The sequence below is a fragment of the Sorghum bicolor genome, chromosome 7 (genome assembly GCF_000003195.3).
Source record: "Sorghum bicolor cultivar BTx623 chromosome 7, Sorghum_bicolor_NCBIv3, whole genome shotgun sequence".
Classification (NCBI taxonomy): Eukaryota; Viridiplantae; Streptophyta; class Magnoliopsida; order Poales; family Poaceae; genus Sorghum; species Sorghum bicolor.
This window is the reverse complement of record NC_012876.2, coordinates 63,510,945-63,538,020: the sequence shown is the minus strand read 5'-3', so window position 1 is coordinate 63,538,020 and position 27,076 is coordinate 63,510,945. Positions and strand designations below refer to the sequence as shown.

The 27,076-nt window shown below is 43.6% G+C and overlaps 3 protein-coding genes across 3 annotated transcripts; 2 read left to right on the top strand and 1 right to left on the bottom strand.

Annotated features, from left to right (window-relative positions):
- On the top strand, positions 211-3,180 carry LOC8064004 (pollen receptor-like kinase 1). The gene is made up of 3 exons (XM_002445829.2): positions 211-1,216; positions 1,330-2,139; positions 2,241-3,180. Exons 1-3 carry the CDS (start codon positions 508-510, stop codon positions 2,945-2,947), a joined length of 2,226 nt encoding a protein of 741 aa, XP_002445874.1. The 5' UTR covers positions 211-507; the 3' UTR covers positions 2,948-3,180.
- LOC8081347 lies at positions 8,901-10,582 on the bottom strand. The gene is made up of 2 exons (XM_002444704.2): positions 9,947-10,582; positions 8,901-9,816 (listed from the first exon to the last, which is right to left on the bottom strand). Exons 1-2 carry the CDS (start codon positions 10,115-10,117, stop codon positions 9,223-9,225), a joined length of 765 nt encoding a protein of 254 aa, XP_002444749.1. The 5' UTR covers positions 10,118-10,582; the 3' UTR covers positions 8,901-9,222.
- On the top strand, positions 19,751-26,641 carry LOC8081346 (isoamylase 1, chloroplastic). The gene is made up of 18 exons (XM_021464291.1): positions 19,751-20,260; positions 20,486-20,671; positions 20,797-20,889; positions 21,147-21,299; positions 21,578-21,654; positions 21,891-22,032; positions 22,129-22,236; positions 22,362-22,447; positions 22,719-22,790; positions 22,864-22,990; positions 23,240-23,326; positions 24,086-24,178; positions 24,664-24,822; positions 25,053-25,136; positions 25,503-25,583; positions 25,676-25,758; positions 25,890-26,007; positions 26,132-26,641. Exons 1-18 carry the CDS (start codon positions 19,889-19,891, stop codon positions 26,387-26,389), a joined length of 2,379 nt encoding a protein of 792 aa, XP_021319966.1. The 5' UTR covers positions 19,751-19,888; the 3' UTR covers positions 26,390-26,641.

The window sequence follows — 27,076 nt, the reverse complement described above, 5'->3', positions numbered from 1 at the left end:
TGGTGAAGAAAACGTAGCGGAGCAAAACTGAGCAAGGAGGCGGGCGGGCAGACCCAGACCCTGGCACCCTGCTGCCGGCATCAGAGCGCGCGCAATGCGGGCATCGCTATTCTTGGCCAAAACCAGCAGCCGCACCTCCAAATCCCTCCCATGGCCGGCCCATGCCAAGGCCAAGCGGACGCCTCTCGTCTCTCGCCACCGACCGTCCTCGCCGCACGCGCGTGCGTGCGCGCGGGGGGAGCCTCCTGAATCCTCTCTCTCTCTCTCTCTCTCTCCTCCCCCTTCTCCGCGCGCCTCCCTTTCTCTCTCTTCGCGTCGACCTCCCGCGCGCTCTCCCCTTTCCAAGGAAAACTGCGCGCCGGCCGGCCAGCCTTTCCCCCACTCGCGCGCGCCCGGGAACAGGGGCCGCCCCGCAGCAGCATTGCCGCCGGCCAATTCACCCGCCGTCGTCAAGCGCTGGCGCCGGCGGGCTGGCTCCCTGGCACCGGCGCCGCGGCCGCCCCGGACATGGCCCGAGTGCCATCGTTGCTGCTAGCGCGCCTCATCTTCCTCCTCTTGCTCCTGCTGGTCGCTGACGCCGCGCGGCTCCCGCTGTCCCTCGCGCCCGGCGACGACGCCGCCGCCTCCGACGCGCTCCTCAAGCTCAAGGCCGGCATCAAGGACGAAGACGGCGCGCTCGGCTCCTGGTCCCCCGACACGAGCCCCTGCGGAGGAGATGGCAACGGCGGGGGGACCACCTGGATGGGCGTCATGTGCAACAAGGACGGCGTGCACGGCCTGCAGCTCGAGGGGTTGGGCCTCTCCGGCAAGCTCGACCTGCGCGCCCTCAAGAGCCTGCCTGGCCCCGGCCTCCGCACGCTCAGCTTCATGGACAACGAGTTCGCCGGACCGTTGCCCGACGTCAAGGAGCTCAGCGGCCTCCGCGCTGTCTTTCTGTCCGGGAACAAGTTCTCCGGGGTCATCCCCGCCGACGCGTTCGCCGGGATGGGCTCGCTTAAGAAGGTGGTCCTGTCCAACAATGAATTCACCGGACCCATCCCGCCGTCGCTCGCCGACGCGCCCAGGCTCCTGGAGCTGCAGCTCAATGACAACAAGTTTCAGGGCAAGATCCCTGACCTGAAACAGGGCGAGTTGACGCAAGTCAACCTCGCAAACAATGAGCTCGAGGGGGAGATCCCGGCGAGCCTCAAATCCATGTCACCCGACATGTTCGCCGGTGAGCAACGTGGATTTCTAGTTTTCTACACCATGCGTGCATGATGTTCGTGCAATGTCCACGTGCAGCGCAGCCTTATGATCTTATTGATTGTTCTACAATAATGCATGCAGGCAACAAGAAGCTTTGCGGCCCACCGCTCGGTGCCAAATGCGAGGCCCCTCCGCCGCCGTCGCCGTCACCAAAGGCACCACCGCCGTCGCAGTCACCAAAGGCGCCGCCGGCGACCTCCGCCAAAGAAGGGACCACACCGTCGGTACCAGCAGCAGACATCGTGGGGTCTACAGGCGCGTCGTCAGCTGACGACGCGAAGCAAGACGAGGCCCAGAAGCCCGCCGAGGGCTCCACGTCGTTCGGCGTCCTCGCCGCGTTCCTTGGCGCGCTTGCGATCGCCGGCGTGGCGTTCGTCGCGCTGCGCAGACGGAGTGGGTACAAGAACAAGAACTTCGGCCCGACCGCGTCGTCGGCTCGGCCCTCGGGGCCGCCGAGGGTCGAGCCGCACCCACCGGCGGCGAAGGCTCAAGCAAGCGCGGCACAGGCGACCGGCGCCGCCGACGGGTCCGTGTCCCGCGGCGGCGGCGCGGCGCGGAAGGTGGAGCAGGGGCGGCTGACATTCGTGCGCGAAGACCGCGGTCGGTTCTTCGAGCTGCAGGACCTGCTCAAGGCGACGGCGGAGGTGCTGGGCACGGCCAACCTCGGCGTGTGCTACTGCGCCACGCTCACGTCGGGCCACTCCGTCGTCGTGAAGCGGTTCAAGGAGATGAACCGGGTGGGCAGGGAGGACTTCGAGGAGCACATGCGGCGGCTGGGCCGGCTCAGCCACCCCAACCTCCTCCCGCTCGTCGCCTACTACTACCGCAAGGAGGAGAAGCTGCTCATCCACGACTACGTCCCCAACCGGAGCTTGGCGAACCTCCTCCATGGTGAGTACTCTACTCACTGTTCATCTCCTAACGTCGTCGTCGTGATCGTCGTCGCCGATCATCCCTCTAACAACCTTTGGCTGGCGTGGGCGTTTGCAAAGGCGGCGGAGAGGGCTGCGGGATGAAGAAGGCGGCGGTGCACTGGGCGGCGCGGCTGAAGATCGTCAAGGGCGTGGCGCGGGCGCTCAGCTACCTGTACGACGAGCTGGGCATGCTCACGGTGCCGCACGGCCACCTCAAGTCGTCCAACATCCTGCTCGACGGCCACTACGAGCCGCTGCTGACGGACTACGCGCTGGTGCCGGTGATGAACCAGTCGCACGCCGCGCAGCTCATGGTGGCCTTCAAGGCCCCGGAGCGGAAGCAGTTCGGCCGCTCGTCCAAGAAGAGCGACGTCTGGTGCCTCGGCCTGCTCATCCTCGAGATGCTCACCGGGAAGCAGCCGAGCTACGACCTGCACAAGCCCTCGGGCGAGTCGTCGTCGTCGTCACCGCCGCAGAAGCCGGGTCCGGCGGCGGGCAACACCACGGACCTGGTGACCGTCGTGGCGTCGACGCCGGAGGGCGAGTGGCTGGACACGGTGGTGGACCCGGACCTGCGGGGCGAGGAGGAGGAGGACAAGCAGGAGATGGTGAAGCTGATCAGGGTCGGCATGGCGTGCTGCGAGACCAACGTGGACAGCCGGTGGGAGCTCAGGACCGCCATTGACAGGATCGAGGAGCTCAAGGCCAAGGAGCGCCCCGACGAGGAGCAGGCCTTCTACACGACGGTGAACGAGGAGGAATACAGCGACGTTGCCATCAACTGAAGATCGAGAGATGAACCGGCAAGGAATCGATCGATAGGGAGGGACAGTGTTGTGTGCATCAAGCTGATGATGAGCTCAAAATTGTGAAACCATAAGCATGAACTAGTACTGTGTGTTCTTATATGTCTTTGTTGGGTTGTTGCCGGCGGTAGATTTTGGAGAGAAAAGAAGCTACTTATATATAATCACACGAATCTTAGTTTGCTTTTTTTCAGCCACAGCAGTGGTTATTACTTGGGATTTCAGATTTCATCGCACATCACCGACCAATTTCCAACCAACTCAACAGAAATCTTACGAATTCAGTTGTGTTCTCTGCACAGATGATCATGAGGAGACAAGAGACCATCTTTCTCTTTGGTGTCATTTTGCCAAATCCTCAGAATTGGGATCTCTATAGAGTATAGATGAGTTCCTTGATCCCATTAAAGCCCAACTCAATGTGCCTTTCTTTATGGAAATCATCATCATTATGAGTTGGATTGTATGGTAAATCAGAAATGACGCTATATTAAGAGGGATTGAAGAAAGTAGTTAAACTGTGTAATTAATTTTTATTTTTGTCTATATTTAATACTCTGTGCATGCGTTTAAAAATTCGATGTGACAGGGAACCTTGAAAAATTTTGGGTTTTGGGGTGGAAGTAAACAAGGCCCTGCTATGTTGTTCTATTTTGTAAACACTATTTTGTAATTGTCTCAATTATCTTTTCCTATTTTTTAATAAGGCCTTGTTTAGATGTGAAATTTTTTTGGATTTTGCTAATGTAGCACTTTCCTTTGTTTGTGGCAAATATTGTCCAATCATAGACTAACTAAGGTCAAAAGATTTGTCTCGTGATTTACAGACAAAGTGTGTAATTAGTTTTTATTTTTGTCTATATTTGATGCTTCATGCATGTGCCGTAAGATTCGATGTGACGGAGAATCATAAATTTTTTTTGGTTTTTGGATGAACTAAACAAGGCCTAAGTTTCCAGTAGGGGCTTGACCCTGTTCCATCGAAAACAGAAATCTTACAAATTAGTTAATTATGTGAATGGAGGATCTATTTTGTGCAAATTATCAAGAGTAGGGCCATACAAAAGGTTCGTTCTTTGAAAATTACAAACATGTTCGCTTATCTGAAAAGTCATAGCTAAAAATAATATTCGTGATTTGTTGTGAGTGAAAAATATTGTTGAATAGCTGATAAATTTGGCAGATAAGCTCAAGTGAACAAGACACTTAGTTCACACATAAAAAAATATAAACCATTATTAAAATTCGTCCTTCCAAACAAAAATAAACCGTCGGGCCTATTCTGTATCAAGAGTAGCTACTTGATTTCATGGGCTATACATTCTTACGGGCTTGGGCATCATTGGGCCTGCAAGAATAGCTCGGCCTAGTGTAATATTATACTTTGTTATTAAGTTATTTATAATCAATGAAAACCAATGACATTTGTTTAAGGGTAGCTACTTGATTATTTTTTTTTGAAGGAACCTACTTGATTAATTGGGCTAGACATTCTTACGGGTTGGGTATCATGGGGCCTCCAAAAATAGTTCAACCTAGTGCAACATTTTTCTTTGTTATTTACAATTGAATGAAAACTGATGACATCTGTTTAATAAAAGATATCTTGTTTTTGTGAGATCAGCATAGACTTCAACTCAGATGAACAGGTTTCATCGTAAAGAACCCAAAGAGCTGAGCTATGCTTAGATCGCTAATAAAAGATATCTATTTAATAAAATGTAATAGGACATCCGAATTATATTTTTTTCTTCTCATTTGTACACATGTCATTGTGAATTGAAATTTGAGTGATCACGGGCCACATATTAGTGTGTTCATTAGAGTGCAGTGTTACCCAAATGTGAAACGAGAAATCCAAATGTGAAACAAGATCTACTAGATTAAAATATATCGAATAATGCCTAAATTTCTAACATGATTGATAATGATTGAGCAAAACATAGTTTGGCAATAGATGTGGTGAAGAATACTTTCTCTATTTGAATGTAATTTTCTTTACTATCATGGTGAATAAAAAAAGAAATGTCTCGCATGTTACGTTGGAAATAGGAATAAAATAACTTTATAACTTTTTTAATAATACCTACTCCAATTTTCTTTTGAGAAGTCATTGCTCCAATTGATTTCCGCGAAAGTTGTAATAGCTATATTCCCAAGGACACGGTGGCCAACGGTGTTGATAGAGGTTGTGGTGTTTGTGGGGTGTGGGTGTGTGTAATCTGTAGGTAGCCTCCCAAGGTTACTTGCTTGCATTTTCTACTATATCAATAGAAACAAGCAATGTCAGTGTTGGTTCATTCAAAAAAACCAAGGAATTTTCAGCTGCGGATTGAATCGAGGCACCCAATTTAGATCTGAATTTAGCCTGTTAAAGCGAGCCTGTTGGCAGCGCAACATGTTTTGATGTCACAGCAGACTCACTTACTTCATGATCACTCATGTTATTGAAAGAAATGTATAATTCCCCATCCCAGCGAAAGACTGAAAGTATCTCATTGAATTTTTGAACTTGTATAATTTTATTGTGCAGATATACAGGTGCACTTGTGCTACTTATAATTGTGGTTAACCAATATGCAACGGAGGTGTTCTACGTGGTCTTAGAGCAACTTTGACAGAAGTGTTATCCATGTTGTGTAATCTATATTTAAAGTATTTTGGAAAAAAAAGGAGACTCTAGCAAGTATTGTATATTACTTTCCAAAATAGCAAACCCTCTATCTCGAAGTTCTCGCATGATAAATATAACATGCATGTGCCGCTTGACATCTGTCTCACCATACTAGAAAGGTTGTTAGAGTTTTCTGTTTTTTCACAAAGATTTCTATTTTAGAGATTGACTAAATCATGAGTTTAACTATCTATTTTTACCAACTCTCTTGGAGCTGCTCTTATCGACTTGTGTGTAGAAGGCGTGGTTGCAAATTCCTAAGGACAAGTCTAGCAAACAACATGTTTAAGGTGTAAACAGCGTACAACTTATTATGCCGTTATTTGAAATTAGCTATATATGTTAAATTTAATTGGACTTAGTTTAACTTTATTTTAAATAAATTTCAAAGACCACAATAAATAAATGCTATATGTAACAAAGAATTAATTCACTATGAAAATTAACATGAGATGGAATCAACTTAAATTAAATAGTTAAATATAGGTAGCTAAACTGGCTATTTTGTCTACCCGATGAGTTTAGAAAAAGTGAAAAGTAAGCTATATATATCCACACATAGACCAACGTGTGCATATGAACTCAAGATTAGGCAGCCAGACCACGACACAAATAGCGTGACATCGAGATTATAAGCTCGGTACTGTCACCGTCGGCATCATGACAGAGAAGGATGTACGTATAAGAGAGCTTCAATGTAGACATATTATAATAGTAGTCTCACAAAAAAAAAGCAGTATTCAAGTATCACCTGAGACGAGTATACACACAATGCAAGCAACAATTTCAATTCTTTCATTCAGTGTCGACCTCTCTTCTCTCCTCTCCACATGTTTTCTTTTTACCTTTTTGTCTCTCTTCTCTCACAACCAGTAACTCCATGTTTTTTTATCAGTCAAGCTATATATAACTTCTTCAGCAGGAGACTCTCACACTTATGCAAGCATCTACCAAGGTGTATTGGCTATTTTTGTCAGATGGGTAAGATTGAGGCTCATTAAGAGGCTACAAGACACGTATATGTAGTAGCAATGTTGGGCATCACAATTTTGCACAGCCATAACCAGTAACCAGAGTCACGGGGGCACGTGGCGCAGTTTTTTCTTCACGGCGTACGTGTAATGAGCATATGCACGCAATTGTATTTTTTGAGCCTTTTTTATCGAGAGATGCTCAAATGCAAATATAGCTATTCATTACACTAGCTGGGATCCCCGTGCAGTTGCACGGGTTAGGATCCATTAGAAAATACTAACGGGTGTGTACTGTTTATTGGATCCATTACTGTTAAACATAACGGGTACGCACTATCAATTGGATCGGTTGCTATTTAGCATAACGGGTGTACTGTTCATAGGATCTGTTACTGTTCTACTTAACGGATGTACTGTTCATAGGATCCATTACTGTTAATGTACAGTAAATTGTGAGAGAGGCAGTGATATACAATTATAGGGGTAAGGAGTAGATTAGCACTCCGTACCCGTAGTCGGTACAACTTTGTAGCCACACGATATAACTCACTGAAAAAAAAATGAATGGTCTCTTAATTGAAAATCCAACCACATCATAATAGAACTCCCAAGCACGTACAAATCCCAATCAGTAGTAGTTCAGTACTGTAATGCTCCAATACCAGAAGTGTATTACTGCGTAGGTCGGTTATAGCCGTCGTCCTCGAACTGATCTCACGGCCACCGGCCGCCCTCCGGTCCTCCCTCTTGATGGGCAGATGGCGCAAGTCATCACTTCACACTTTTGTGCAGGTCGCCGTGGCAGCACAAACATTGATTATTGAACCGACTAGCAGATAATGATCAAGCTAAGTGGTCGAACAACGAAGTGGGATCGTGTTATCAAGTGACGAACCAAGGATTTTAAGCCTAGGTATACTATAGCTAGCCAAAATGGCAAAATCTATTATGCAAAACAGTATATATATGATGATTCAATATATAAATGGTTTTATATAGAATCAAGTATAATCCAATATGTGATATGATATGTTTGACATCTTCTTGCCTTAGCTTCAAGAGAGCATCTCCACCAACACTCCTACTTAACCCCTACTTCCAATTTAGGTAGCGAAGGTGAAAAACTCAACTCTAGCATGCAGACCCCTTACTAGACCCCATATTTGTTGGTCTCCTATTCCCCCCTCTCCCATACCTATTCCTCTTGCCCCCCTACTCAACTACCCAAATTCTATTATGCCTCTTTTTCTCTCTCACGCAACTGTCTTCCACTCGACGTTGTCGATCTGCCTTACCATGGTGCGGCCACAAGCAGCCGTCGCCTTCTCCGGCGCAGAGCCGTAGGAAGCCATCCCTTTCCCCCTGGGCGTGAGTGGCCGTCCGTGTCCCCGACGCAGGCGGCCTCCCTGGCGGGGGGTGTGGGCGAGTGTCATCTACACCGGTGCCGTGACTTCCTCAGGCATGGCGACCCTCCACACGGATGCTCCCCGTGCGGACATGGCTCGCCGACATGCGCATGTGCACCTCCAAGCCGACGTGCAGAGCTGCAAGATGAGAGTAGGACAATGACATATGGGTCCCACACACCATAGACTGCTAGAATAAATTTGAGAGATTTAGATAGTATGATAGAGTTGGAAGAAAAAATAGATAATATAAAAATAGATAGTTACCCAAATAAACAAGCAGAAAGTTTGATTTAGGTAGCATTGCTGAAGATAACAAGACTTTATTTTCAAGATTCCATCTTTAGGTCGTGTATGGATAACTTTATAAAAATAGGTAGTTAACCCAAATAAATTGAAACAAACTGTCCCCCCCCCTTTCTTCTTCCTAAATAGCATGTATGGGAAGGGATAATAAGACTATAGATTCGGGTGAAACTAAATATACTCTCTCACACTACAATTTTAGTTTATTTCAATTTATGCTGGATTTACACTCGACTAGCTAGTGTAATTTCTAAAGAAATTACATATAACAAGACTAAAAAACTACATAATAAGACTAAAGTATGAGTTCTTATGACCATTTTAGTGTAATGTCTAAGTATAATTGGTGTAACTAAAAATTTGGGTGTAGAGAATGAATATTTCACCCGAATATTTTTTATAATATAACGTGCTCACAAACATGTATTCAGGTGTAGGATGGACCTTTTCATCTAGACATCAAATATAGCAAAACGAATGAACCCAAAAAAAAAAGTCTCAAAAAAAAAGGACAAAAGTACCGAATGAAGCATCGGTTTCACAAAGACAAACATCAAAACAGCAGAGACATCTTTGAAGATCTTCCGATCAGCACGCGGTTGTCATGTCAATATATATGCCATATATTTTCCTTATTACACGGGTCAATAAAAAAATTCACCAACCCAACCCACTAGTCAGTTGCTAGAGCACAAACTAGTGAAAAAGGAAGTCTACATGCATATGCATCATCTTCTACAAACAAGAATATATTTGCATATATGGCTGCTGGGCACTACAACAATGTAAAGCACAGCATATTCTTCCATATGCCGATGCCGCTTGGATGCATGAGATCATGAGAATTGCTGTCTGCGTTCCATTCCACCATCATCATCATCATCAGGTCGATCATCAGACGACTTCAATGCTCTGATCGTCACTCTCGCCATCCATGACGACGACAGCGCCATTGGCTCCACCGCTGCTGCTCCTGCTCCGGCCATCGTCGGCGTCATCGACCACGTCCATGTTATAAAGAACAGGGATCATGGCCATTGAGCAGATGCAGGGGAACACGGGGCCAGAGATCCAGAGCAGGAGGGGCGCGCCGGCGAAGAAGAGGCGGTTGCCGGCGAGGTTGAGGATGAATCCTCTCTCCATGACGTCGGCGACGTAGTCCCGCGTGACGCCGGGGAGGTGGAGGTGCGGCGCCGGCGAGAGCGCGTTGACGAGGAAAGAGGCCTGGTTGAGCGTGCAGATGGCGAGGCTGTGGCAGAGGAAGGCGAGGAGGAAGACGGAGAGGAGGAGCAGGTACTTGAGCGCCATCATGTACTCGCCGTGCGCGCCGAAGACGGCGTCGCTGAGCGGCTTCTTCACGGCGTAGGTGCTGCTCAGCACCGCCGCCACGCCCGTGCAGAAGAGGATCGACGTCGTGCCCACCAGCGTCGAACCCATCAGCACGTTCCGGATCGACTGCACCACGGTCACCGCCTGCTTCTCGTTGTTCTGTGTGTTCCGTGCAATGCATGCATGGATAGATAGAATCCATGAACATGATGAGCGTGCGTGCGCCATGGACGAACGGCCGGCGATGGACGAAGAGAAGAAAGTAGGACGACGGCGTATGTGTACGAACCTTCATCATGGAGAAGACCCAGATGCGGCGAGCGGCGGCGCTGATGCCGACGGTGGAGCTGAGAGGGCTGCGGCGGACGGCGCGGTAGAGCCAGAGGTGGTATAGGGCGGGGAAGAGGATGGCGAGCGGGATGAGCACCATGTCCAGGTAGCCGTCCCTCCACGCCGCCATGGCCGACGACGACGACGACCTGATCGACCGCCACACACAAATCCCTCTCTAATATATCGCTGGCCGGCAAGGCTCCACGCGACGATCGAATGGATCGATGACGACGGTGTCAGGTCATGTCGTCGTCGCACCGTCATGGATGGAGAATATATAGGCAGCTAGCCGGGCTGGCTGTGGGCTGGGACTGGGACTGGGAGGCGCCGGCCGGTGGAGATGACGACGACGACCACTCGGTGGCTCTAGGTAGGTAGCGCGAAGAGACGACGACCGCACGCACAGGCGGCGGCAGACACACACCTATACGTACAGCGAGTGTGAGTGTGAAGCACATGCACGTACGCTCTGACTCTGATCAGCTTCCCTCCCTCCCATGGTGGAAACTTACTCGAAGGCCACGACGGCTTAGAAAATACCCAGCGACCTAAAAGTGGTACAACTAAAGGGGCTCTCGACCTCTGGTCGTGAGTTAGAGTAAATTAGAGAAGATGTACTTAATTTGTGAGTGTATAAACATCTTTTATGTAAGTATATATATAGTAAAATTTTAGACCTAATTATTGTTTTTATAATTTGTAGAGGTGCATTTGCACCCTCTAATGTGTATATAGCTTCGCCACTAATTATGACCAAACCTCACACAAATGTCTCCATCGCTAGAATGACTAAGCGGCCTGGATCTCCGATCCCCCCCTCCTGAGACCTTTTGGTTCGCTTTTCGTGGACATTTTTTTAAGAAAGTATACTAGCCAGGTTGCGTTGCATGCATAGGTTGTTTTTGTTTTTTTTTTAAAAAAAATTGTTGTTGGTATCTTTTGACAAGGGAGGTGCCAGTGGCCTTCTCTGTACGTAGTCTAACTCTAATATCCCACTAATGCTATATGCTGCTTAATTCGAAAAAAAGGCATATATGCTACTTAAAGGTAGAGAGTTAGCTATACGTACTGTCGTACTCCACTCCGTTTGATTGGTCTGGGAGATTCTTTTTATATTCAAGTTCCGGCTAGATGCTGCATGAAAATGCTATGATAAACAATGCGAATTATTATTAGTTGGGTGTGGGTTATTCATTAGGATTTTTCAATTTATATAAGCTGCGCCCTAGCTAAGACAGACAGTACTAGCTAGTATGTATATCCTTTATTTGCTCATCTGTCTTCCTTAGTGTATTCAGAACCCTACACATATTCAATTATTTATAGAAGGTTTTTAGAGCCTGTTTGGTTTTTTTGCTAAATTTTAGCTAATTATATTTTAGTAGCTAAATTTCTAAACACACTGGCTAAAAATAAACTAAAAATAGTTCAATTCCACTACTTAGTAGCTAAAATAGTTTTAGCTTGTTTAGTTCATGAATGTTGGTTGCACCGTATCTACATCTAGATGAGAGGATGCGGACTGAATGGAGCCGATTTGGCCGGCTCTGTGACTCTGGCCTGCATCCGATCCGCACGTACTCCCTCCGTCCGTGAAAGAATCAATTTCTAGGATCCGTGCCAGTCAAACTTTTTAAAGTTTGACTAACTTTATAGAAAAGAGTAACAACATCTATAATATAAAATACACATTATATGAAAATATATTCTATGATGAATCTAATAATACTAATTTGATACTATAAATCTTAGCATTTTTTTCTAGAAATTTGGTCAAAGTTTAAAAAATTTGACTTAGGACAACTCTAGAAATTGACTTTTTCGTGGACGGAGGGAGTATATTGCATCCGCTGGCCAAAAATGCTGCGACAGAGACAAGACATCAAAAACACCCTTCCCTCAATGAATGTACGCATGAGCGGGTATAAGTATAATACTCACAATTAAACAAGGAAGAGAGTGCCTTAACCGATATGAACACGCTTTGAATCAGACTAGCTAAACTAATGCACGCATCAATTCCTCATCTTGTTCTTTATAAAAGAGCACCTGCATGTCCTGAAAAGTGCGCTGACCTATTGACCGAGCTCGGCGCCGCGTGCTGATTGGTTGATTATTTTTTTTCTTTTTTTTTTGTTTAATTTGGGCTGGGGCGTGAGGCGTCTGCGTTATAATTAGTACTTATCACCGATGCATGCATGCACATCGTATCATATTCATATCTACTCGGAGTGCATTCTATTGTATCCACGACGCGTTGATGGGTTGCGAACTGATCTGGAGGGTTCATCTCTCTAGTGTGATCAGTCATCTCTAAAAACAAACTGTGGCCCATCGTGATTGTGCCTAATAAAATGGAGACGTTTGGTTCAGAGACTTCAAACAGAATATAACCACGGACGTGCTCCGTACCGTGTGTAGATTGGTCTCAACTCTGACGAATTGAAGCCTCAAACATCCAAGATTCATACATGTATGTGTCTAAATATTCGATATAATATATAGATGATACACCAAGGAAGAATGTTTCACTCTGTGCATGTTTTAACTTGTTCCGAACATGGTCTTGATTTAATAATAGTACAATGAGTGTAATAAGTCCATTTGGTAGGGGTTTCGCTTTCTCGAAGAAACATTCTTGGAGAAAACTTAATTGTGATTCTCTTGTGAAACATTTTTTTTCTGTTTTCAGGAGAATATACTACAAAATATTTTGTATCCACAATTTTTTTGGTATTTCTCTTTTCCAAATTATAAGTTGTTTTAGTTTTTCTAGATTTATAGTTTTTACTTATCTAGATATAGTGCACATATCTAGAACAGTGTTCTAAGTTCTCGATCATACATGACTATTTTGCTGAAATCTCTTAAAAGTGTAATGATTATGCTCCTAGAAGTATCTAACTTCAATAAGATAAATGTATTGTATATATAGTCCCAATTAAATTGATCAAAACAAGTTCTCATAGGAGAAACTCAAATAAGCAACTAGCTAGTAAATCAATTAGTATGAGAACTCATCCCCTCTCTCTTTCTCTCTCCACTGAATTGATGGTATGGAGGAAAAACGAATTATAGTTTGAGAACTTACTCCCTCTTTCTCTCCATTGAATTGTTGGTAAGGAGAAGAAGTGGGAATCCTTCCTTCAGTGGATTTGTTAGTTTTTAGTTTCAATATTCTCGATGGGGTTTGTGCATTTACAGGGAGGTATGAGCGCCCTCCGAATAGTGACCTTGGTTTCTCTCTTTGTCTGGTGTTCCTTCTAGCACTAGCGAAGGGTCTATGGTTCGTCCAATCCAAGAATTACGGTAATATGTCTTCTTCATAAGGGAGGTGGTTGTGTCAATGGATTATGAAACAGAATGGCACACCACCTTTGATGTTTTCAAGTGTTTCTACGGATTTGTCCTTTGTATGGGTGTGGTGATGTGGTCGTCAAAAGCCTTCATGTGATTGAAGTTCTCATTAAGATCTTGTTTGGCTCTATCCCACTGGTGGTAGGACTAATGGTGATAGAAACAACATAATGTGGTTGTGGGTGTGATGTTTGCGCGACAATAGAATAAAACTTTGTCAATTTAATCATAAATTTCTTTTTTCCTTATTGAGGTCTTTTTCTTGTCTTTTGTAAAATGGAAAACAAGCTAGCAACAAAGTGCAACTGCAACTCTTGTGTAACCAATGCTTCTATTTTTTTAACTTGTTGATGTTATTTATCCGATATACAGACCAACTTCTAAACTACTCCATCCATCATGCAAAGAATACAATTCTAGCATAGTATCGAGATACACCGTTTTGAAATTGATCAAATTTATAAAAAAAATAACAATATTTACAAACAAGTGCCATCAGGTTCCTTATGAAGCATGTTTGTGCTATAAATGTTAGCACCGTTTTCTATAAGCTCGATCAAACTTTAGACAATAATTTGACTAAGGACACGACTATAATTGTATCCTTTTCATGACGACCACTGGACCAGTTTGAGAAACTACGATCCTTTCTAAAGGCGACACTAAACATGCAAAAGCAAAATAATGTAAGCACATTCTTAGGTAGCTTACTGTCATTTTCTAATTTTGGCGAAGCAAAAGTAGGTAAACCAAGGTCTTGTTTACTTCCAAATTTTTTTTGCAAAATAGAAATAGTAGCACTTTCGTTTGTATTTGAGAAATATTGTCTAATTATAAACTAACTAGGCTTAAAAGATTCGTCTCGTCAATTCCGATCAAACTGTACAATTAGTTTTTATTTTCATCTATATTTAATACTTCATGCATATGTCTAAAGATTCGATGTGACGGGGAATCTGAAAAATTTTGCAAAATTTTTGGGGAACTAAACAAGGCCCAACTCCATTGCCCAAATAATGGCCGGATATACACAAAGTAATAAAAGAAAAACAAACAAAGCATCACATTGCATTACCATCAGCTTACATTATTATATGACACCATGGAAGAAATTGGCCAGCTTAGAGTCTACATTCAGTAGTAGATAACAAAGCCATGAAAAATTCTTGATATCACCCTTTCTGTGAAAGCACAGAGCATATGAAGAAATTGTGTATTCTCATGACGGATGTAGTTATGTAAGCATGGACCAGTTTGAGAAACTGCTCCTTTCTGAAGGCCACAGTAGCATGGCAAAAGAAAAATAACGTAAGCACACTCAAATTAGTTTACTGCCATTTTCAAATTTCTGCAAAGTGAAAGTAGGTAAATTAGTAAGCAGCACAGCAAAATTACTCTACCATTGGACCAGTTATACAAACTGTCTGTACTTGGACCAGTTGTGGAAACTGATCTCCTTTTCTAAAGCAAAAATAACTTAAGCAAATTCATGTTTTAACTTACTGTCGTTTTCTAATTTCTGGCAAAGCAAAAGTAGGTAAATTAAGAAGCAGCACATCCGGATCCGGCCAACTCCACCGCCAAATAAAGTAAGGGCCAGATACACAAAGTAATTAATAAGAGAAGATGGCCAACAAAAAGTAAAAACCATTGCATTGCCATCACCTTACACTATCAGTTTGAGTGCATGGAAGAAACTGGCCAGCTTAGAGTCTACATTCAGTAGTAGATAACAAAGCCATGAAAAAGTCTTTAGAATAATTAAATCACCCTTGTCTGAAAGCACAGGAGAGTATCTGGAGAAAAGAAAAGCGAACTTGTGTTTTGTTTCAGTGACAAGGAGTCGAGTAGGCAGGACAGACAACGATTTGGTGTTGGTGCTCTGGCCGGAAAGGGCAAGGGGAGATGTCTGCGCATTTTGCAGCTAGTGTAACACACCGTAACTAACGCATTCCATTTGCAGATCAGCATGCAATTATTTATTCCCAATCTCCTGAGAAAATAATGTGCGTGCGTGCTGTGCATGGTTACACGTCTGCAGATTATGGTAGAAGCTTTCAGGTCGGTTCCCCACTAAATATTGACGAGTTGGCTATATATGTGCGTGTTGGCGTGTCGCTAATGACGATTACCAGACGACGACGGGATAATGATGATTATTGGAGACAGGCCGGCGAGCGGCATCGGGTCGTTGACGTTGACAGTACGTGCTTTCGTACCTGTGTACATGCATGTTTCTTCTGATCTCTCCGCTTTTTGATTTACAGCGATTTTTTATTTCAAAAATCTCTATCTTTTGAAAAAAAAAACTTTGGAAGATCTTTTGCAGGTATGTATTTCAAAAAAAAACCAACAGTAATATGAACCTCGGTATTTAATTAGATTACTTGCTGGCATGCATACCGCAGTGCAAAGTACAAGAAGATGAATGATGGCTCGGGTACGTATAAGTTATTTGCACGGTATGTCATGAGAGTAGATCAGTAGAACAGCAAGAGGCAAGCTCACCACTGCCACGTGGTGTCTATATACTGTATTACTGTTCGTATGCAATTGCATGCATGGTGCCGGAGTGGATCGAGGGGGTTAGGTGATCAAACTAGTGGCTCGATGTGCAGGCGCCGTGGCTAGTTTATAACCCCATTTGGTGGCACGGGCACCGCACTCGTGTGGCTCAAGCTTTTCAGCAACTATATATATATGGTACAGTACCATGGATTATATTATTGTAGCATGCATGCTAGTACAGTACGATAAATTATATTATTGTAGCAGGACAAAGAGTTTTTCTTAGCTATTTAATAGTGTTTTCACCTCATAATAAATTAAAAAACATTATTTTCAACTAGGCCTTGTTTAGTTCGAAAAACTTTGATTTTTGACTACTATAGCACTTTCGTTTTTATTTGACAAACATTGTCCAATCACGAAGTAACTAGGCTCAAAAGATTTATCTCACAAATTACAGTTAAACTGTATAATTAGTTTTTATTTTTATCTATATTTAATGCTCTATGCATGCGACCAAGATTCGATGTGACGGAAAATCTTAAAAATTTTTACGAACTAAACCAGACCTGTAACTTTCAAGTGAACAAACTCTTCGAGCATACACCTAGGCCTTGTTTAGTTCTACCTTAAAAACCAAAAAATTTTCAAGATTTCCCGTCACATCGAATCTTTTGACACATGCATGAAGCATTAAATATAGACGAAATAAAAACTAATTGCATAGTTTAACTGTAAATCACGAGACGAATCTTTTGATCCTAGTTAGTTCATAATTGGATAATATTTGCCACAAACAAACAAAAATACTACAGTAGTGAACATCTAAATAAGGCCCTACTTCATCCAAAAACTAAAAAGAGAGCTACGGTACGGTACGGAGCAGCTGTGCTAGGAGGCCTTCGCGCGTCGGCGTCGTCCTCGCTAGCCGGGCGGCGGCCACGCGCCATGCACCATGTCAACGAAGGAACGTCTTGGATCGTGAGTGTCACCTGTGTTGACACGTCCGTCGATGCATGGATCATGTCATCAGTGCCCATTCGCCATTTAATTTGGTGTTTTTTTTAATCAAACGTACATGTACGTATTAGATTTAAGAAAAACGTACAGATAGCAGTACAAATACAGGTATACAACAGTAGGATATAGAGGATAGTTGTCTCAACCTATCTGCACAGAGGGTCCTAGAAAAAACAAAAAATACAAGTAAGTCCCTGGACCCTTTACTCATCCGCCACCGATCACCGGAAGCCAGCACACACAGTCACTTCAGATCTGAGATCGCTCCATCGCATGAAGACTTTGCACAGAGCCACAGTAGAAACTCATCCAAGGCCTTGTTTAGTTCCAAAAATTTTTGCAAAATAGGAATAGTAGCAGTTTCGTTTGTATTTGACAAATATTATTTAATCATAAACTAACTAGGCTCAAAAGATTCGTCTCGTCAATTACGACCAAACTGTGCAATTAGTTTTTATTTTCGTCTATATTTAATAATCCATGTATGCGTCTAAAGATTTGATGTGACAGGAAATCTGAAAAATTTTACAAAATTTTTTGGGAACTAAACTAAGGCCCAAACGAATGAGCAGAGACATCGGAGAACGCACATCTGTAGACGAGGGTGCAGTGCGTGTGGCAACGAGGCTGAGGCCGGCCAGAGGAGGGGGGGGGGGGGGCCTGCCTGCCAAGGTTCGACGAGTGCGAACCGGCAACAGGCCCAGGCCCATCTCGAAGAAACAAAAGGGAAGCGATCCAGGCTCGTCGCGGCCGACCCACCAGAGCGTGGGAAATTAGGCCCATCCAAGCAGCGGCCGACCAAAATATGCAAGTTTTTTTTTTTTTTTTGGTTTCCATCACACGAAAAAGTCCGCACTTCTCCTCATCATCCGGCAGCTAAACATGCAATACAATGCACGCGACGCGATCCACGCGTCCTCCGTGCTGTGGTGGGGGGCTCCATCTCCGTGCCTGCAGCACAGCCTGGTGTGGTGTCTGTCTCTCTGCTTTCTCCATGCCGTGCGCTCACGTTTTTTTTTTTCCCATCCCACTTTGGAGCCAGCCCCAGCCCCAGCCCCAGCCCCAGCCCCAGCCCGGACGTCACCGAGTGGGATGCACGCGCGCGCGTGTGTGGCCGGTTGCGGGAAACGGCGGGGGTGGAGCGAGCGGCTAGCGACGCCGTGACCCTTTCGGCGCGTTTCGCTGCCGGTGGCGCCTGCTGCAGACCTGCACTGCACCCGTCCACCAAGCCCTTTCGGCACTCTGTCTGTGTCGCTTGCTGATGCCTGCAACTGCCTTTATTTTAACCCAATCCTACCTAGAAATTCCGATAAGTAAATTAAACAAAATCGTGTGTATGGATAGATCCATATTCAAAGTTTATACTCCTTATTAGGAGTTTACAGCCTATATTGCAAGAGAGAAATCAAATGTCACACAAATCCATTTTGACGTTTCTTTGACCAAAATATGTTCATCATCTGCGAAAGGGATGTTGCCATGAAAATAGAAGTATTCGTTTTTCCTTTTTATTTATTTTTGCACATTAATCGGATACTACTATTGAAATCAAAGTACGGCCTTGTTTAGATCTATTTTTTTAAAATTTTGACATTGTATCACTTTATGAAGTAATAGACTTAAAAAATTCATCTCGTAATTTATAGACAAATTGTATAATTATTTTTTATTTTTATCTATATTTTCTATACATATGTTGTAATATTCGATGTAACGAAGAATCTTTAAAAATATTTGTTTTTTTAGTTGAACTAAACAAGACCGTCAAATGTACCTTGTCCGCCAGCTCGTGGCCCCACAAAAAGCCCCATGTCCACGGAGCCCACCCCCTCGCTACCGACACGCACGGACGGACAGCGCGAGCGAGAGGGCTTGTAGAACAGAGCTACACAAAGAAACAGACCGTGAGGAAAGATCCATGGCTGAAATAGAGTTCAGTGACTACTACCTTCTACAGTTGGTTGTCATCTTCATTTTTCGTCGTTTCTTCACTGGACTATAAGCAATAGAAGAAACTTGCACGCCATAACAACAAAAAAAAGCTAAAAAAGGCTTTTGTTTTGCGTTAATTAACCCCTCCTGCCATCCGCCTACACACCATAACAAACTTGTGTTATTATATTACCTCATTTAAAAGAAACATCGCATCGGCTTTCCTTTTTTTTTTCACCCTACATATATCTGCCTACCGTGTTAATGTGAAAACTTCTCTTTTTGGAATATATTAGAGCATTTCTAACTGTTTGACAAAATTCGCTTCTCAAATCTTGTTGTTTGCTAACTCCTAAAATAATATGGGGAGGCAAAAAAGATCTCATCTTTAATAGTTTGACAAATTTCGTTATAAAAAACGTAAAAACCCGCTAATGAAATAAAGAGTCTCGCTAAGCATAAGGAGAAAGACCCATGCCAAGCACAGAGCCGACATGTATATTTACGCGCTAGGCAGTAAGATATGTCAAATTAAAAAAGATGGAAAATTGAGATTGTAAACTGCTGGAGAGGATTTTTTTTCTCACTTTACTAAATAAATTATGGATGAAAAGTCATTTGCCAAACCGGCGGGGATAACCTTAGAGTATATAAATGAAAATAAAATTGTGCCTTTTTCTACCAACAAATGAAATAATTGCCTGCAAAAGCGCCAAATAGATCTTGTTTGCCAGTACGGCCCCACAAAAAACTCACGTCCATGGGGCCCACCCTCTCGCTAACGACACGGGCCGAGTGGACGGTGGCCGGACGCAGACGCTTCCGGCTGTGAAAAAACGCACGCTCCGACTCCGATCCGAGGCTCTGGCCCCACCTTGTCAGCGACTCAGCGGGCGGCCGCACGCACGCAGGGCGCGTGACGAGTACGCCTCGTCACACCGTCGCGCACGGGAGCCGAGACGAGCCCTCCTCCCCCTCCGCCTCGTCTCGTCTCGTCTCGTCTCGTCACACTCCTCACTCCCCCTCCCTCCCATTCCGACGCACTTGATCGCCCCAGCGAACTGGGTTCCCTCCTCTCCCCATGACGCAGCTCCCCAGCGTCTCGTCGCCGCGCCCGCTGCTCGCCGTGCCCGCCGTCCGGTGGCGCGCCGGCGTGCGGGCGCGGCCCAATGCGGCGGGGAGCGCGGGAGCGGGGCGGGGGCGGCTGTTTTTCCGCGCCGCCGCGGCGCGGCCCGTGGCCACGGCGGTGCAGGCGGAGCAGGAGGACGGCGAGGAGGAGGAGGAGGTGGTGGTGGAGGAGAGGTACGCGCTGGGCGGCGCGTGCAGGGTGCTCGCGGGAATGCCCGCGCCGCTGGGGGCCACCGCGCTCCACGGCGGGGTCAACTTCGCCGTCTACTCCAGCGGCGCCTCCGCCGCGTCGCTGTGCCTCTTCACCCCCGACGACCTCAAGGCGGTGAGCTTCCCCCGACTCTCTGCTGAATGCAATTTTGCAACGCGTGCTGCGATCCTTCTGTGTCGTGTTTTTTTTTCTTTTTGAATTTGAATGAAAAAAAAAAAACAATCTTCTGTCTCAGTTTCATAGCTTAGTACTCCGATGCCGTTCGCGAATTTGTTTGGCTTCATAGCCTATTCCGATGCTGAAATGAATTGAGCTCTGTATATTCCTGGTATGATGCAGGAAACGGTGACTGAGGAGGTGCCCCTTGATCCCCTGCTCAACCTGACGGGAAACGTGTGGCATGTGTTCATCCATGGGGACCAGCTGCACGACATGCTCTACGGATACAGGTTCGATGGCGTGTTTGCCCCTGAGCGCGGCCAGTACTATGATGTGTCCAACATCGTGGTGGATCCGTACGCTAAGGTGACGAGTTATTAGCTTTATTACTTTTGCTCTGCATGTGTGTTGTGATGCTCAAAGAAATTGATTGCTGGGTGCTAGCTCATGTTTTAGTTTTTTCTTCTTCTTCCTCTTTTTGTTTTCTTTAGGCAGTGGTAAGCCGAGGTAAATATGGTGTGCCTGGACCTGGTGATAATTGCTGGCCTCAAATGGCTGGTATGATCCCTCTTCCGCATAGTACGGTAAGCCAGAACTACTCTTACTCACACTAGTTTCCTGTTTTATTTCGTGCTTGTTTCCTTCTCTTCCAGTTTTATTTTCCTGTGTTTGACCCAGTCATGATTAAACAATAAAAAAAAATCAAAGCATATATTTGGTCATTGATGATTGTGAAAAGTCAGTTTCTTGTTGCAAGTTCAAATGAAGTGAAATTACCTTTACTTGTATTCTTGTTGTCTTTTTTTATTTCATTTCACATGATAAGAGTTTGCATTTGCAGTTTAACTGGCAAGGCGACCTACCCCTGAAGTATCATCAGAAGGACCTTGTCATCTATGAAATGCATTTGCGTGGGTTCACCAAGCATGATTCAAGCAACGCAAAACACCCAGGAACTTACATTGGTGCTGTGTCAAAGCTTGACCATCTAAAGGTACTGTTGTGAACAGACTAGTTATAAGGCTGAGAAAGTGTTCGCATGCATTTGTTTAGATTTTGCATTTTTTGCCAAGTAATGCTGCTTTACGTCTATTAGTTCATAGTCAACATATTTTATTTTGTGCTGTATATATTGCTGAATTGATTGAGCATATATATTACATAACTGCTTTTGATCAGTAAACTTGTCAGCTCAGTATTGGCCATTTTAGACTTTTTGGCATATGTTTATGACTAAACTCTTTGTTTGACCTGCATAGACTCCCTCTGCAGGAACTTGGAGTCAATTGTATAGAGTTAATGCCCTGCCATGAGTTCAACGAGCTAGAGTACTTCAGCTCCTCTTCCAAGTATGTGGACTTCGATTATAGTATATAGATGCATCAGTTTTTTAGCACTCTGGAACTGATATCTTTTTGTTTCATTCAGCATGATCATATATTACCTTTTCAGTTCTATTTTCCATGCTATTTCCCCCATTTCCAGATTTGCCAGTGTGGTCTCTAATTTTGTACCTTACTCTTATAGCATGATCACAACTGGCTTATACTGTGACATTGTTTCATATTGCCCATCCTTGTGTCAGGATGAACTTCTGGGGGTATTCCACAATAAATTTTTTCTCACCAATGGCAAGATATTCGTCAAGTGGCATAAGAGACTCTGGACGCGGTGCCATAAATGAATTTAAAACTTTTGTAAGGGAGGCCCACAAACGGGGAATTGAGGTAACCAAGCTGATTTAAGCTAATGGCTTAATGCTAACTGAAATAACAGCTTCCTTATCTTATATCATTTTTGACATGAAGATATGTCACTGTTAGGTGATCATGGATGTTGTCTTCAATCATACAGCTGAAGGTAATGAGAAAGGCCCAATATTATCCTTTAGGGGGATAGACAATAGTACATACTACATGCTTGCACCTAAGGTGAGATACGTTGTTCATCTTGCAATTGTTCTTTCCTGGTCCACAAAGTATAATTTTGTTATGTATTCCATTTCATAGATTCACGTCTATATAACAAGCTATTTGAAGGGCATTTATTTGTGCAGGGAGAGTTTTATAATTATTCTGGTTGTGGAAATACCTTCAATTGTAATCATCCTGTAGTCCGTGAATTTATAGTGGATTGCTTGAGGTACAAATCTGTATATAACTTTTATTAAAATTGCTCCTAATTTCCTTCTGCCGCTTGTCATTCTATTGGGTGATGCAAGTTTTTGAGGGATAGATAGCAATGCTGATGCTTTGCTGCCTGAATATATAAGCCTTTTGAAATTCTTGTATTCCAACAAAACAGAGAGACAAGTTATCTTTAGTTGATATTTTGTGATTTACTATCGATGTTTAAGCTATATATTTGTGAAGACAAATTGTTTATGCACTATTAACTGAGTTTGATGTTGCAGATACTGGGTAACAGAAATGCATGTTGATGGTTTTCGTTTTGACCTTGCATCTATAATGACCAGAGGATGCAGGTAAATTGTTATTCTGATTTTCTCCGTATTTTGTCTTTTTAGACATTTCTTAAGCTAACCTTTCCTTTACTAGTCTATGGGATCCAGTTAATGTGTATGGAAGTCCAATGGAAGGTGACATGATTACAACAGGGACACCTCTTGTTTCCCCACCACTTGTTGACATGATTAGCAATGACCCAATTCTTGGAGATGTCAAGGTAGCTGTTATATTTTATACTGATGTTTTATCACCTGCACTCACTGAAGATTCAAACCCATTTTATGGTTTTGGATATGTGTACACATGCTATGTAACTAATTGCAGTTACCTTCTGCTTGATGCTTTTGGGTTATATATGAACCTGATTGGCTGTTAAATATGCAGAATAGTATATATAGATCGACAGCCTCAACATATTATAGTTTCTTGGTTCTTGTTCTCACTACTTCCTCCATTGCAATTATAGCTCATTGCTGAAGCATGGGATGCAGGAGGCCTCTATCAAGTAGGTCAATTTCCTCACTGGAACGTTTGGTCAGAGTGGAATGGAAAGGTAATAAATTTATACTTTCAGTGTCTTGAAAGTCTCTTTGCTACTTGGTAGTACTTGCTAAACAAACGGAGCGTTGTCAAATACTGAATGAAGTTTCAACAGAGACATTTAAATAGAGGAGTGCTTCTATGCTACCCGTGAAATGTTGCATTTCTTCTAGAGGAAAATCAGTAATTTAGTCTGGTAATTGGGTACACCGATACAGTTTGAAATTATGGATAGAACCAGAATCTACGTTCAGGCCCAACTATCAAACAGACTCTGAGGGCTGTTTTGGGCAAGTTCTAGATCCATTTTTCAAGCTCCTGAAGAAGCTGGCTCCAAGGAACCTGAGCCTTGGATACTTGGATCTCATAATTCTGTTTTTTACTCTAGAGAAGCTGGGTTCAGAAAGGTCAACACTTAGAACTTCAGAGCCCAACCATTTTTATGTGGGTTGAGCAGAGAATCCCAGCTAGTCAGAAAATACAAACAACTCTACATTTGTTGCACTATAATCTATGATGAAAATAATTTTAAAAGTATAAACACAAGAATGATTGCTGAGATATACATTTTGAACAATAGCCTCAATGACAAGTGACAACATTAGGTAAGTGCATCTTTGGTCTTTATCTGAGCATGATGCTGATGAAGTTTTGATAATTAACATATGATCTTTTGCAACCTTCGGCTAAATCGGCATCTTCCAAATTTATTAGTTCTCTATATTTGTTTCACCAAGTACTGACTCGGTTAGTTGTTATGTTGTTTTTTCAGTATCGCGATACCGTGCGTCAGTTCATCAAAGGCACAGATGGATTTGCTGGTGCTTTTGCTGAATGCCTATGCGGAAGTCCACAGTTATACCAGGTATGTAGCATAAGTACCCATCAACGAGCACGATGCTACATGTCCTGAATAGAAACTTTTGAAAGAACTGGGTGGTGATAGTGATACAGGTAAACAGAAATAACATAATATGACAATATAGTATATATTTCAGCCTAGAAGTTTAACACAAGTTCCACATTCTATGTAGTAGTATAACCTTTAGGATCCAATCTGCAAGTGAAGGATCACATTCCTTTTCTTTGAGACCTTTGCAAGCCATTGAAAACTCCTACTATATTTGTATTTTCCTGGATGAGAAAAGCTGCATGAATAAATACTATCTTCATGTATACTTGATGAAAACATTAATAATGAACTGCTGAATACTTTGCTTTGGTACTACAAGTTTCCTTTAATTTTCACCCTTCTTGGAAGCACTGCATGTATTGTATGCAATTAAGTGGCTTAGTTTTTGTCTACAGATAATTGTTTGGTACTGATAAGTGCATGCCTTTTATTATCAGGCAGGGGGGAGGAAGCCTTGGCACAGTGTCAACTTTGTATGTGCACACGATGGATTTACACTGGCTGATTTGGTCACATACAATAACAAGTACAACTTGTCAAATGGTGAGAACAACAGAGATGGGGAAAATCATAATCTTAGCTGGAATTGTGGGGAGGTAATTCAAAATCTCATGCTTTTATCTCTTGTAGCTTGTTTACGTTAGTCAAATGTCTGTGAAATGACCTTGTGATGGTTTTCTAGTCATGAGTACCAAACTGGTTTCACCTACCACAGGCTATATAGTCTGTACACGTGCATCTCCAGCTAAATTTATGTGGCAAGAATATACATAATCGTCTTTATACATAGTGTAGCCCACTTTACAGTTTCGTTTGAACAATGCAGGAAGGAGAATTTGCAAGTTTGTCAGTCCGAAGATTAAGGAAGAGGCAAATGCGCAATTTCTTTGTTTGTCTTATGGTTTCTCAGGTAAGAATTAGTGTCTGATTTTTAAGTTTTTTATGGGTTGTGGTCCCTGTTTGTTCAGGGTAGAACTCAACATTGCATTTGTTTAGTGACTTGATGAGGGTTACTACTTACTAGGTTGTGTGAGGGTCTGTGTTTTCCAAAAGATTATGCCATGCTGCATTGAATATCCAACTAGCTGTCTTTCTACATGGGAAACATAGTTATTTAAACAGAGATTACTGTATACATCATTTATCTGACAAGGTTTCAGTTTTTCCCTGCATCCTAATATTTGGGTAAGGTTAAAGTGGAGCTGAAGTCACTTTATTTTTTTTGTACTGATTTGGTACTACCTTGTCAATTGTTTTCATTTTCTAAAATTTTTAGGGAGTTCCAATGTTCTACATGGGTGATGAATATGGTCACACAAAGGGAGGGAACAACAATACATACTGCCATGACCATTATGTCAGTGCTATGCCATCATATATTAACATATTATTGTAATCAATTTCCTTGACATTCTTGTGATCTTACAGCTTTTTATTTTTGTTGTGCAGGTCAATTATTTCCGTTGGGATAAGAAGGAAGAACAATCCTCTGATTTGTACAGATTCTGTCGCCTCATGACTAAATTCCGCAAGTAAATACTCTTCCCCCGAAATAGTTTCTGTGCAAAACCAATGATGGTTCCTCTGTTCATTAAATGGCGAGATTCTGTACAGTTTACATTGCTCATATTGCTTATTTGTGTTCTTTTGATGTGCAATACAGGGAATGTGAATCCCTTGGTCTTGAGGACTTCCCGACTTCAGAACGGTTGCAATGGCACGGTCATCAGCCTGGGAAGCCTGACTGGTCAGAGGCAAGCCGATTTGTTGCCTTCACCATGGTACAGACATAACACTTACCATCATCATCACCATAGTCATTACAAAAACCGTTTTTCTACCATTAAGTACATCAAAGAGAGATGTAAAAAGTGCTGATGATTTCTTATGTATCTGTTGTTGCAGAAGGATGAAACCAAAGGCGAGATCTACGTGGCCTTCAACACCAGCCACCTGCCGGTGGTCGTCGGGCTTCCAGAGCGCCCTGGGTTCCGATGGGAGCCAGTGGTGGACACAGGCAAGGAAGCACCATATGACTTCCTCACTGACGGCCTACCAGATCGTGCTGTCACCATCTACCAGTTCTCTCATTTCCTCAACTCCAATCTCTACCCTATGCTTAGCTACTCTTCTATCATCCTTGTATTGCGCCCTGATGTCTGAAAGAAGAGAATACAACGAAGGGTATACATGAGTAGTAGTTCTCTAGGCTCTGTAGCATGCAATGGAAAATGTTGGTTGCCCTATTGTCGGTAGTTTACATGTGTATATATAGCTAAGCTGGTGGATCTCAGTTCTCAGATATGTTGGTCGGACTCGAGCTGGGAAAGCATTGCCCAATAGTCTGGTTCTCTGAATAATTGGAACCAACGGGACTTGCTCTAGGTTATTAATTACTCCCTCTGTTTCAAATTATAAGTCACTTTGAGTTTTTTTGGTACATCCACATTGCTATGTATCTAGATAAACCGATGTAAAAAAAATTAAAGCAACTTATAATTTGAAACACATGGAGTACTAACTGGAATCAACTGGTTCTCAGTCAGTGCAATTACTAATACCCTGACTAAATGGACAATCCATATCCTTCCTAAATGGTACGGGTAGAGAGTAGGGACACTGGATCCCCAGTCCCAGTGCCATCATTATACCAAATCCACCGGTCCAGTGGTCTTTTCAAAGTGGAGCTCCAAGACTGTTGCAAGAACTTCCTTCTCAGAAAATTCTTCCTCCAAAAATACTAGGTACTCCCAGATTATGTTGTTGATGAATGTGAGGTCGTCCCAGTTTGAGGAATGATGAGTTCTTGAAGAAGTATAGTTGGCCTAAGCCCAAAAGTAAAAGACAGAA